The sequence below is a fragment of the Anastrepha ludens genome, chromosome 5, assembly GCF_028408465.1.
Source record: "Anastrepha ludens isolate Willacy chromosome 5, idAnaLude1.1, whole genome shotgun sequence".
Lineage (NCBI taxonomy): Eukaryota > Metazoa > Arthropoda > Insecta > Diptera > Tephritidae > Anastrepha > Anastrepha ludens.
The window spans coordinates 102,530,028-102,543,204 of NC_071501.1; the positions used below are offsets into that span (position 1 = coordinate 102,530,028).

General features: G+C 35.5%; 1 protein-coding gene across 2 annotated transcripts in view; it reads right to left on the reverse strand.

Moving 5' to 3' along the window:
• LOC128864373 (homeobox protein 5) overlaps positions 1 to 8,023 on the reverse strand; it is a 60,696-nt gene extending 52,673 nt beyond the window's left edge. For both annotated transcript variants that reach the window (XM_054103997.1, XM_054103996.1), the window contains exon 1: positions 7,938 to 8,023. In XM_054103997.1, the coding sequence (XP_053959972.1) occupies positions 7,938 to 7,992 (55 nt within the window). In that variant the 5' untranslated portion in view covers positions 7,993 to 8,023. The remainder of the gene's footprint in view (positions 1 to 7,937) is intronic.
• Positions 8,024 to 13,177: the final 5,154 nt, after the last annotated feature.

The following is a 13,177-nucleotide window of genomic DNA, read 5'->3' on the forward strand; positions in this document are numbered from 1 at the left end:
TTTTTTTTTTTGTTTATTTATTTTCAACTAATATTATATTATTAAGTACTACAATAAACAATAGTATTAGTATAGTAATGATGTGTCGTACAATGTCTCTAGACGAGCTCTCAAGTACGTATATTATCTGATGTCGAGTAACTTTTCCTTAGTATTGAAATTAATTTTGTTTTAACTTAGAAGTTATTAAAATATTTTATAACTTTGATGCAGGGAAAAAGGGAACAAAAACGATGCATAGATTATTGTTTATAATAAAAGGTTTAAAAGTAGTAAAAGAAGGTAGTCAGACTAGAAAGGTGGTATGAGTTAGTGTTGCGTGTCATTTGTTAACCACCAGCAGTTTTTAATGGTAAGGGTGGATTCGATTTTGTCGCAGCTTGAAATATATGTATCAAAACGTTTATTATTTGCATTAAGTGTTTTTGATGTGATTATTTTATTGTTCGCTCTTCTGAATATGTGATATATTATTGGCGTGTGGTTTTCGTTTTGTATAAAGCCTTTTTTGTCGAGGTATAAGAAGGATTCGGGAGGTGGAAATCCATTAGAAATAGCTAGTGAGAAATAATCGTCGCTTTCGTAGTAAAACGCTCTTATTAATATGTTATTGGTATTATATAGGCAACGCCGGATATGTTTTCTTATTAAATTTATAATATGACAATCAATTCTGGGCACTTTCGCTGTGTTATATAGCTTTGAGTTCGAGATGTATTTGGTATAGTTACTATTTTGTGATCTATATAAGGAAGTACATGATCGTAGTATTCTTCTCTCAAGCTTCCTTAGTCTTTCCATATATGAGGGTGAAATGTTGTACCAAATTGAGCAACCATATGTGAGTATCGGTCTTACCAGGGTTTGATACATTAATATTTTGACTTTCTTGTGTACTAGTTTCGATGAAAACATTCTTTTATAGATATGGAAAGCTCTTGCGGTCTTCTCGACTTGGAGGTTAATGTGATCGTTATAGTATAAAAATTTATCAAGGTGAATACCGAGATATTTGACTCTCTCAGTGGTTTGAATAGGGATTCTGGTTTCATTAGATATAATATTTAGGTTTTTCCATTTTTTTCTGATATTTGAGTTGCATCTTTTTATGGGTGGACGAAACAAAATGCTTTTGCATTTCTTTGTATTTATTTTAAGATGTCAGTTTGCTGTAAAATCTTCTACGATATTGTATTTCAGTTGTAGATTTCTGTTAATATCCTCTATTGTTCTGTCTGGATGGTAAATGACAATATCATCAGCAAAGGCTATGATATTGTCTATTTTATCCAGCAAGTCAAGTATAAAGAGATTGAAAAGTACTGGCGCATTTACTGTCCCTTGTTGCAAACCATTTGTTATATTAAATTCGCGCTTACTTTTCATATTATTTATATGTACTGAAAATTTTTTATTTGACAGCATGTTATAAATGAGAATGGCGAGGTGAACCGGGAATTTATAGCCTATGAGTTTAGACATCAGGCCTTCGATCCACACTTTGTCGAAAGCTTTTTCAATGTCTAAGAAGCAAGCTCCTGTGACATGTTTTTTATTCCAGCTCCAGTTAATTTCGGAGGTCAAAAGGTTAATTGCGTGTATAGTTGAATGTCTATATTTAAACCCAAATTGCTTAGAATTCACTAAGTTGTTGGTTTTAGTGACCTTATTTATATTTATGTTGATTACGACCTCAAAAACTTTACTAATGTTTGGTAACAAGCTAATTGGTCGGAGATTTTTCAAACAGTTTTTGTCTCTCTCTTTTTTTGGTATCACGATCAGTTTAGCTGTTTTCCAAATAGGAGGAAAATAGGCATTATTCAACATGTTGTTGAATAGTGTGCAATATTCTGAAATTAGTTCTTGGGATAAGTTTTTCAGAATGATGTTAGGTATTTGGTCTAAGCCTGAGGACAGTTTACTTTTCAGATTGGAAAATATATCTGAGAGATCATCGAAACGAATAAAAAAGTTGCCTGTTTGTTCTTCGGTTAAATTATTGGCTTGTTTGATGGCATCAAATCTTGTTTTGGTTGCTCGAAAGCTGTCGAATAAAGTTTTTGTTTCTAAAAACTTATTGAAGCATTCTTGCACCTGTAAGTGAACGAGATTGTCAGGTTTGCACTGTTTTGAAGAATGAATTGCTTCAAAATGAAGCCCTACTATATCGGGTATATCTTCACTGTTTTTGATGCAGTAGTTGCCTGTTGTAAAATTTTTTTCTAGCAGATTGCAATCGAGGCCAGCTTTTTGAAGTATATCTGATGAGTTAAAAGGAACGTTTATATGACTAATTGAGTTGTCGTTTTTTAGAAAAGTTCGTTTAATTATTGAAAATTTTGAGGGGTCGGTATTCTTAAGGGAAATAAGTGTGTGTTCGAGTTGATTATTAAATTGAATCTTTATATTGTCATTAATTAATTTTTTGATAAGTTTTAGTTTTGTTTTTTCTTGTTGGAGAATGTTAGGAGGGAGGTATATTTGTAGACGGTTGTGTTTTTTGATGTTAGTAAGGATTATACTTTTTTCTTTCAGTAGTGTTTTTATGATAGGTAGGTTTACAAGAATATTGGTAGGATTTTTTGTCTTAACTTTTGGTACATTTTTTTCTACAGCTGCTAAAATAATTTTATTTAGCTTAAGCAAGTGAAGATCAATTTCGGAATTAGTTAAGTTTCTATTGTTTGGTGCCAAAATCTCTTTCTGAAGCTGTGTGTTTAAGGTATTTCGAAATTTTTTCCAATTGGTTTTTTTATAGTCTAATGTTCTTTGGATTTGATTGCCTGCCAAGTTAAGATAGAATGTGCCATCCCTACGGGTAGCGTTGATTTCGATAGCGCAATGGTCGCTATCATAGTCGATGCATTTTAAACAGTTAATTGTATCATTGACCTTTTGAATATCTATTCTATGATCAGCAATACAAATATCTAGGAAGGAGTGGGCTCTTTCATAAGACGGGGTTACGGAGGCATACATATTACATCTAAATTCTATTGCATTTGAAGTAAGCCAATCTTTTAAAGCGTTGCCTTTAGTATTGTTTTGCGTGTTTCCCCAGTCCGAGTGCTTACTATTAAGGTCGCCTGCTAATATGTAGTAATGATCTGGGTTTTGAAGGTCAAGAGCTTCAAATATTACATTAAGTTCTGATTTGAATGCATCGTTGTTGTTTCCTGATGGATAATAAGCTGCAATTAGATACATGATATTATTCGGGGGCATATGCATTTTAATTATACATGCTTCTAAATAAGAGAGGGAGTCTACTCTATAATTAAAAACTTTGGTAAATTTCATATTTTCTTTAATTAAAATCGCAGTTCCTCCACCTGTCGTTCTACTAGATCTATCTCTCCTTATTAGATTATATCCATTAAATTTTAGCTTGTGCTTTGCGTTTAGTTTGGTTTCGTTCAGCAAAACTATTTCTGGATTGTTATCTGTTAAGAACTTACTTAATTCTATTCTTCTATTTATATTAATGATTGAGTTAACATTAATGGAAATTATTTTTAAATGCGATTGCGAATTCATACTGAGTCTACTAGACTACATATTGCATCGATTCGTGCAGTTTGTATTTCGAGCTGCTTCTGAAGAGCCATAATTTGCCTACTTAGAGATAACATTGTGTTTTTTAATTCTAGCAGTATTAAACTTTGATTGTTAGTAGGACTATTTGTCCCAATATTTTCTTTAATTACGTCGGCATAGCTAAACTTAGGGGTAGTGAATTTTGAAGTGGTGCTTGTCTTAGCAGCAATGAGGTTTTGTTTTCTTAATCTAATTTTCTGCTGCAGTTCTTTGTATCGGTCGCATCCTTTGTAAGATGCTGGGTGTCCAAACTTCTTGCATAAGACACAGTACACATTTTCCCTCTCCGTCAAGGTTCCGCTTGAGGAAGAACAGTCTTCGGTTTTATGTGTTCCGCTACATTTGACACATCTTGGTGGTAGGTTACAATTGGCTGCACTATGGAAGAAGCTTTGGCAATTCCTGCATTGAGTTATCTCAGGCCTACGTAAGTGTTCCCATTTAATGCAGTGGTATAAAATGGTTTTAATTTGTTTCAGTTCGTTAACATTGCTTTCCGCACTTATTTGAACCATAAAAATTGGTAGTTTTATTTTTTGTTGTGTTGAGTTTTTAGTAGTGAATTGTGTTACTTTGAGGATTTCCAGGTTTTCGTTTTGATATTTGCAAAGTTCACTCAAAATATCTTTGGTGTCGGTGTTACTGTTTAGCCCTTTCATTAATATAGTTTTTGTTTTCAAACATTTAGGCGTATATGAGTAGAATTTCACTTTAGATTTTTCTAAGTATTCTCGAACTCTTTTATAGTCGGCGATATTTTTCAGGTAAATTGCTAATTTGTTTTGTTTATATTCTTTAATTGTGAATTGTGTTATCCTTAAACCATCTTTTATTAGTTCTATAATTTGTTTCGATTCTATATCAAATGTATTTATAGGGGGAATATTTTTACTATTGTTTTTGTGTTTGACATTTTTGTTTGTTTTTGTTTCACTGTCATTGTTTACATTAGTAGAGGCAACTGGATTTGTAATTGACTTTGCACTTGTTGGTGTAACAGTGGTATTATTTGTTGTATCACCAGTTTTTATTTGTTCACTTATTTCGTTGCTTAGATTGTTGGTATGCAAGTACTGCTCAAATTTTTTTATCACTTCATTACACTCTTCTAGTTCATTGTCTAGAATAGCATAGTAATTGTTTTTGCTATGTTTTGACATTGTGTCCTCTATCACGTTGTCATTTTTTCTTTTTCTATTTAAGTCACTGCTTGGAGGGTTTTTAGCATTTTTAAATGCAAATTCAAGCGCATTGCGCTCACACATCATTTATGAAACCACTGACGAATGGTTTTAGTCCACATCTAGCACTCCCGAAAACAAATTAATCTAGTTACTTATGCTTAGAAATTCGCACGGGCTAATTGAATATTTTTCTCAGCAGTACGTGTTGATCGTTAGACAGCATACGGCAAACCGTTTCGAAATGTGTCGTCTTGCAATAAACAATCATACCGCTTCAACTTTTTCCGCATTGCTTCCCAGAGTATTTCCTCCTGTATTTTGACCCTTCCTGCTGTATTTTCTACATTTTTGCCATCATTGTTATGCATTTTAATGATTTACTCTTATACCGTTACGCGATGTCGTATACGTAACGTGCAAGTATTTGTGCACATACATATGTACAAGTAAGGATGAAGCTATGCACGCGCAATGCAAGTGTTAATTAAAAATAAATTACGTATACGCCGTGTATAACCAGCATTAATAGGCTTCTTTCGTGACAATTCGAATTGAGATGAAGTTTTTTGCTTTTACAAGTATGCAATAATTTGCACAACTACCTCTGCAATGGCGGAATAATGCATATTTAATTGCAGAGGAGAAAGTTCAAGAAGTATGGCTGTGTATTTGTTGTGGGTATGCAAATATACGCGTATTTGGATGGAAATTAATAATTACGTACGTACGTAGTTTATACTGACCTTGGAAAAATTCAATTTTAATAAAATTAATAACTTTATTCAAATAGTAAACCGACATACCGTTTTCTTTAACCATTCTGTTCATAAAAACATTGTTCGAGAAAAGTATACTGAAGTAGAAAAAAAAATTTTTAGATAAGTGTTCTTTTAAAAAACTCATGGCGATATTATTTAACAGTCCCTTTAGAAAAAATCGGCGATGAAAATATATCTCTTCTTCTACTTAGGGAGCCTGAGTATGTAAATTGAAACCTATGAACCCGTTTTCTCAACATTTGGCTTTTGGAGTATGACACTCTTGTAGCAAACCAGCGACATATACAGTATAAAATTTCCTATAGTTCCGCGAGGAAGCAAAGGCACGCCACAACCAGCGATATTAATATTAATTCTTTATTATTAAAGTAAATATTACAGTATCGGTTTAAATATGCCTCTTCTCTCTAACTGCCCCCCCTGACTAACTTTTCCAAAAATTATATGAAAAAATTTCAATAATACCCGTTCTAGTGGAAGCAAGATAGCTAAAATATTCTATAAAAAAACGACTCGCTAAATTTTCAAATACAATAAATTGATTGCATTTTTACCAAAAAATTCACCCTTTTATCCATCGTAAAAAAATTTTGCCGATATGGAGCAAAATCCTTTGAGGTTTGATTACTAGGCATAAATACCAAAGTTCGGATTGAGGCGCTATATAATAATCCTAACATTGAAAATAATATACCCTAACACAGTATAATAGACCGAGATTAATTGGTGAAACGAATCGTTGGCTTAAACGAAGAAAAAAATCAAACTCTACCACGGAATTCGCTAATGGCAAGCCGCCGAACTTCATCGACACTCGATATACATATGTATGTATGGTAGTAAGTAGCACTAGATTCCAGCTTAAAAGGATTTATCAAACTACGTGTCTGCCACTCGGTTTAAAAAAGGAGTAGCTAAACGATCAAACTGTAAGATCCGATGAGCTGGGTGGGACTACTATTTTGATACAGTTATAAAAACATCTGTGAAGCAAAAAAAAAAATGGCAAAAACACCTGGTGAAAATATTATATTTTTAAAGGTGTGGCCAAGATTGGACCGCTAACCGACTCTCAGCGAATTTGAAAGCGAAATTTGTTTGGCTGATGTAACCAGGGTGATGACTGTGGTTTGTGTACGAAAAAACTGAGATTCTGTAGTGACATATGAAAAAAAAAACTCCTACAGTCTTCGCTCAATTTGCTTCGTTGATGTCTGAACAGCGACTGATTGGACGAGTGTATGAATATGTGCGAAAAGAGCAGGCAGGTTTCGGCTGCCGAGCACAATAGTAGATTGGCCAAACCTGGTATCATCCTTGCGAGAGCAGCAGTCAAAAATTTCACCACTTGACTCTCACTGCACCACACTAGAATCACTACATTCCAACAAAACGATACAATGACGCTAGAGCACAACGATATGATCGTATGGAATACGAGTCGGGAGGGTGTTCAACATTATCACAGCTGAAATGTGCGATGAACTCAAAATACCTTGCGTAGGTAAGATTTTTACTGTTTGTTCTAATGAAAATGAATTTTACAGGATTACCGAAATTATTTATTTTCCTCCAACTTGAACAAAAAAAATAATTTATTTATAATTTTAAATAATCTATTTTATGACGCGTTTCTAGAGGTTTTCACAGTAAAAATGCATTTTAAATTTGGCCATTGCCTGCTGAGGGGAGATACATAGTTATTGGGCCTGTCAGGAACACACTCGTTTACGGTGGGGCATTATGACCTTCGGAAATCGCAGGAAGAGTGTTGGATTAGTCGAAAGAAAAGATTGCGATGCTAGCCAACAGGAAAAACGCAAGTGAGCTAGTCATTTCACAGAAGGTGTCTACGCCGGTACAAACTTCTGTAAGAAAACGAACGACGACTGATTACGGCGTTGAGATCGTAATTAAATTATGCGTGAAAAACTTGTTCATACTGCTGAAAGGTGGCAGCACTGTTCAAGAGAAAAAACGAACAACAAAAACGCTACTACATTGATTACGCTCATTCCCACCACAGTTGGTTCAACGTTATCGGAACTACATCAAACAGCATTACTTATACATGTATAGGGATGCTTATGCCGTTATAACAATAACAACAAACACAACAATGGTTGCAATATTCCGTTACAGCCTCTCAAGTAGATAGAAAAGCAGTAGCGCAGCAGAAGAATAACAAGGCCGCAGGAGCGAACGGATTTACAGTTGAGTTATACAACAATTCACAGCGCTCTGAAGGGTGGGGATTTTTTAGATTTGCATAAAAAATGTCGAACTTTTTATTATTGGAAATTGTGATTTTTATAAGATATTTGAATATTAAAGTTGAAAATAATCAAAAACAAAAACAAAAATTAAAACTTACTGCGTTGTATCTCTGAAGCCGCAGCCAGCAAATCATTATTATCATCATCCAACATTGTGTGTGTGTTTGTATTGGGCGTGCGCCTATTTTATTGTTACTGCCTCTTAGTTTGGCGGTAACTGGTCGTATGGCAAAAAGGCGGCGTCGTGGCACTTACAACTGCAAGTGAGGTTTCCCGCCTGGTCCGGCGCGCTCCTGTATTGTTGCGGTAACTGCGACGGCAACGTTAACGACGCCAGCGGCGGTGGTGACAAAGACGACGGCACTATTTGCGTTTGCTGCAACTGCGCAGGCTGTGAAAATGGCGGCAGCTGTGTGTAATGTGGCACTTGCGATTGCGACGGCTGTGACTGTTGGTAGTCGTAGGGGCCGAAAGACGTCGGTGGAGTGGCTGTGATGACAGACGTTTGCGGATACTGGAATTGCTGGTGTGCGCGCTGTTGCTGAAACTGATGTTGTTGTGATTGTTGCTGTTGCTGCTGCTGCTGCTGATATGCCAACTGTAATTGTTGCTGTAGGTGATGCTGCTGCTGAAATGTTTGCTGCGAATATTTTTCTTGTTGCTGCAATTGATGTCTATGCAATTGGTTTTGATGTTTTTGCTCTTCGAGCAGTGCAGTCAAGTGCGGCAGTTGTGTTTGCTCCGGTTGAAGTGGTGGTAGCGGCAACAAATGTTGTTCCTTACCCTCACCTTGTTGGCCTTGCTGTGGCGGCAGGTGTATATAGTGCGGATAGGGACTGTTGTAGACGCCGCTCAAGCGCGGTTCAAAACGAAAATATGGCACCCGCTCATATATCGTATACCAGCGCGTCTGTGGATTCACCTGATAGAAGTAGCGATCGCGTTTGGTCAGCTGTGCTGCAGAGTGACACCTCTCGGGCGCTTTCACAGCACGTACAACAGCGCGACAGACTTGTGCTTGTGAATTCGCGTGGCGTATACCGCGAGAACTTGGTAGTGGGGCGTGTTGTTGTTGCAACGTTGGTGTTAATATACGCCGATTTGTGTTTTGATTGCAGCCAATTGAGCCGCAAAGCGTACGATGTTTATGGGATGCCGTTGCGATGCTATTGAGGGGAAGGCGGGATGGCGGTTAGAGCTACGCGCGCGCTCAGCTTTTGAAGATAACGGTATGCGGTCTGTGGCGGAAGGGGTTCCAGGGTAGGGGATGATTTCTGAGAGAATTGTTATCACACCCAATCAATAGTTAATTAATTGCACTGACCTTCGGTTGAAACAAAAAAATTGGTTGTTGTTTTTATTACTAAACAACACATTCACTTTTTGTTCCACAATTCACGAATTTTCTCTCATCCAACATACGACTGCGCAGAAATATGCCTGCAAAAAAAATATAAAAAAACTTTTATTAATTGTTTGTTAATTTGATTTCATTCGCATAATTAATTATATTCATATTATGTGAAGTGTGTCGAAGAATGGTTTGGTGTTACGAGGGTAGCAAATGAACTGAACGCCCAGTAATTGGTTACGGTATCTGTACAGCGAATTACGAATAAAAACACTCACAGCAAAGTTCAATATTTCACTATTGAGTGGAATTACTTTGGCTAACGATTAAAAAATAACCAACCTGTCTATGCCATTACTTCAGAAAATTCAAAACCATTTTATTTGACTTTTTCGGAGAAGCGAATTCCAAAGATCAATTTAATGATCAATTTGAAACTTTACGGCCTTATATCTTTATTATTATACAGGCTGAAGTCCAATATAAACAAGACTGAGCTTAAATAGAAACGACCGGAGCTTTGTTCTGATCACTTCGAGTTTATTTTATCAAAAAGTCCCCTCCAGCCTCGATACACTGTTTTGCGCGATCTAAAAGCTTTTCAAAAGAGTGTTTCAGGTTATTGAACGAAATGTCCTTCAGGTCGTCGGTATGTCTGGCCTCTACGGATGACAAACGATCAATTTTTGGAATAAGTGGAAGTCACATAGAACCATATCAGGCGAATACGGTGAGTGATTGATTGTTAAAATGCGATTTCTAGTCAAAAAAATTAGTCACAAGAGTGGATCGATGAGATGGTGCATTATCATACAATAAGCGCTAGCTTCCTCCTTCCAAATAAAAATAAATACAAAAAAATGTAAAAGAAAAATAAAAAAAAAAATAAAAAAAAACAAAAAAATTACGAAAAGTACAACAAAAAATAACAAAAAAATATATTATATGTACGAAAAAATAGATATATATTTGACAATTTCTTTTTAATTTCAAATCGATGGAATTTCACGTTTTTTACGATATTCAGATGATCTTCATATTATTCACTTTAACTGGAAGAACGTCATAAATTAAATTTTTTTTGTTTTAGACAATTATTAGAAATGATCGACAGCTCTTCGTTTATGCTGTGTGAAAAATTCATGGCGATATGGGAAATTATTGCCAGCTCAATATTGCCCGGTATCTCAGTATATGAAAATATTTATATGTTTACTTTTATTTATGGAGCCATGGAAGATGTAAAACTTTGAAGTCTTTTTTCTCGATTTTAAGTTTTGTTTTTTGAGTTCTGACGTTCTTCCAGCAAATATATGCACAACAAAAAGGGAAACTATGTAAACATGTTATAACGCACAGACCTGTTGCTTACGTAGTCAAATAATTAATATAATTTTAGCACTCATTCTACACACACACACGTATATATACACATTTATATGTAGACCAACGAATTAAGAATAAAAACACACACCAGCTCTGATGATTTTAGAAAACAGTTAACAAATCCAAATAATTCTATAAAATTAACGGAATTAAATGCAAAAAAGAATTCAAGTTCAACGCGGTGAAGCTGAAATTCAACTAAATAGCAGTTGAGGTGGAGAAAAGCTTTGTGGCTACAGTGAGCACAAAAACCCGAACTGAGCTGCTGGGCTAAGTTAAGCCAGACACATAGAAATTTACTATGTACCTACATACATATGTATGTATGCGAGTAGCATCAGCCGTTTAGCGAATAGTAACAAATAGAAAATAAAAAAAGTAAAACAACAAAAGTCACAGTAATAACATAAATAAATAAAAATGTAAGTTAAAAAGTTTACGATTAGCTGGCCACTGGCTGTGGATTTCTTGTTCATTGTTGTTAGTGCTAGTTAAGTTTTTCCACCTACATGAAATACATACGAACATGCACATTTACGTGTCTAAACATAAAGTGCCGAAATGAGAGTGATTTTTGCAATGCCGCGAAAAATAAAAAGAAAAAAAAGCACAATACTTATATGGGCTTAGAAGAAAGAAGAAAAAACATGTACAGTACAGTGTCGATCATAACTGAGGGCATGATTTTTTTTTACTATTTGCGAGCTTGAGAACTTAAAATGATAATTTAAAACAGAAATTTTCTGGAATATAGTATTTTCTTATTATAATCTGGTAGCTAATTTCAAGGAATTCATTTTCCGAATACGATATCCGGCATATGTCCGCCGTGGCTACGAGTTTCATGGTACATTCGTTCAGTCCGATTTTGGACTACTATGTATTTCCAATAAATCTGGCATCAATGGTGGCTTGAATATTATGATAAACCGATTGTTAAGCGCGCTGTATGGCAAGTTGCGCCGTCGTGTTGGAACCAAATGTCTCCAATATATTACTGATTAATTTTTGTAAACGAAAATTTAGTCAGCATAACCTGATACCACCTGATGTGGCCCCGTGCGACTTCTTTTTGTTTACTAAGTTGAAGTTACCACTTTGTGGAACGAGATTTCAGTCGATAGGGGAGATCAAAGAGAAGGCGACGAAGGAGATGAAGGTCATCTCTTCGCCAGCCTACCAGGGGTGCTTGGACGCTGGGTTAAACGTTGGCACATGTGTGTTGCTTCCGACGGGTCATATTTTGAAGGAGATAAAATAAATTTGCATGAAATTCTGAAACTCTGTTTTGTTTTATTTAAATATTCCTGGTACTTTTTGATCATAGTATAGACTTTTTTTAAAGTGAATTTTCACAATTTGGAAATGTTGCTCTAGTGTTAAACGATTCATGACTACTTGCCAAACTTTACCGAGCAGAAATGTCATCACAATGGTCCATTGTCAGCTGTCAAACCATTGCCAGCTGTCAAACGATATCGATAGTTCTGATGCAGCTAGAAAGCATCCGATATTTGTAGTTAAAATTTTTTTCTGTTTTTGTTTTGTGTTTAATATTATTCACTATTTAACAAAAAGCATATAAATAAAAATCTCAAATTTTATACAAAAAGGAGAAAAAATTCCAAAATTTTTCGTTTATATTTATAATTTTTTATTTGAATTTTTGGAAAATTTGCGGGTACATAGTAACATGGCTCATCAAATTTTTATAAAATCAGTGAAAGTTTTAAGCTGCTAAAAAATTGCTTGGATTTTTAATTTCTTTCGATATTGTTGTTGTTGCTGTAACCTTGCACATATATAGGGAATGCTGCTACAAATCCAGATAAAGGAATGCTGAATGCTAAAGACCCAGCGGCTCCGGTGGCAGCAGATGAATAGAAAGGCCTTATTTGCGTTGAAAGATCAGGTGGATAAGGACTTGATTTCACTTAGTTTGGCCAACTGGCGCCGGTTAACACGAGAAATAAACGACTGACGCGCTTTGTTAAATTCGGCTAAAATCGCTTAACCGGTTATCGCAACAATCCACAAGAAGAAGCAGGTAGTTTCTGTTCGAAAAGTACCAGGAATTTCTCATTTGAATGAAACGCACTTGAGATGTTGTTAAAATGTAATTTTTTCTACGTTGGTACCTCTGTCAGATAGAGTGTGCTTTGTAAAGCATTGTTTGTTGTATTCTGCGATTTTCATTATTTTAAATTTAGACAAGCAAAAAAGATTGTCTGAAACGTGTGCTTCTAATGAAAATAACTTGTGTGAAATCGTTGAAATTTATACCGGTACAACACGGGAGCACGAACGGTATGAAGAGATTAAAGCGGGTCGTACTACGGTTTAAGGATTGCTTCTTTCCCATCGTCCAACCAATGCTGTGACTGATGAAAACATCAAAACCGCGATGCTATGCAAGATGTGTCGAAATTGTGAAGACGACTTGAGTGCAACTCGTGCCGCGAATGGTTATTTACTTTGGGGATAACAGCATGGCATTGCCGAAGCTAAGTAAATCATTTATTCTGGTCAAAATGTTATCGAAGGCAGCATTAACGGAACGGTACACGGGTCGGCCTATGAATGTGACATTGGACTGAATCA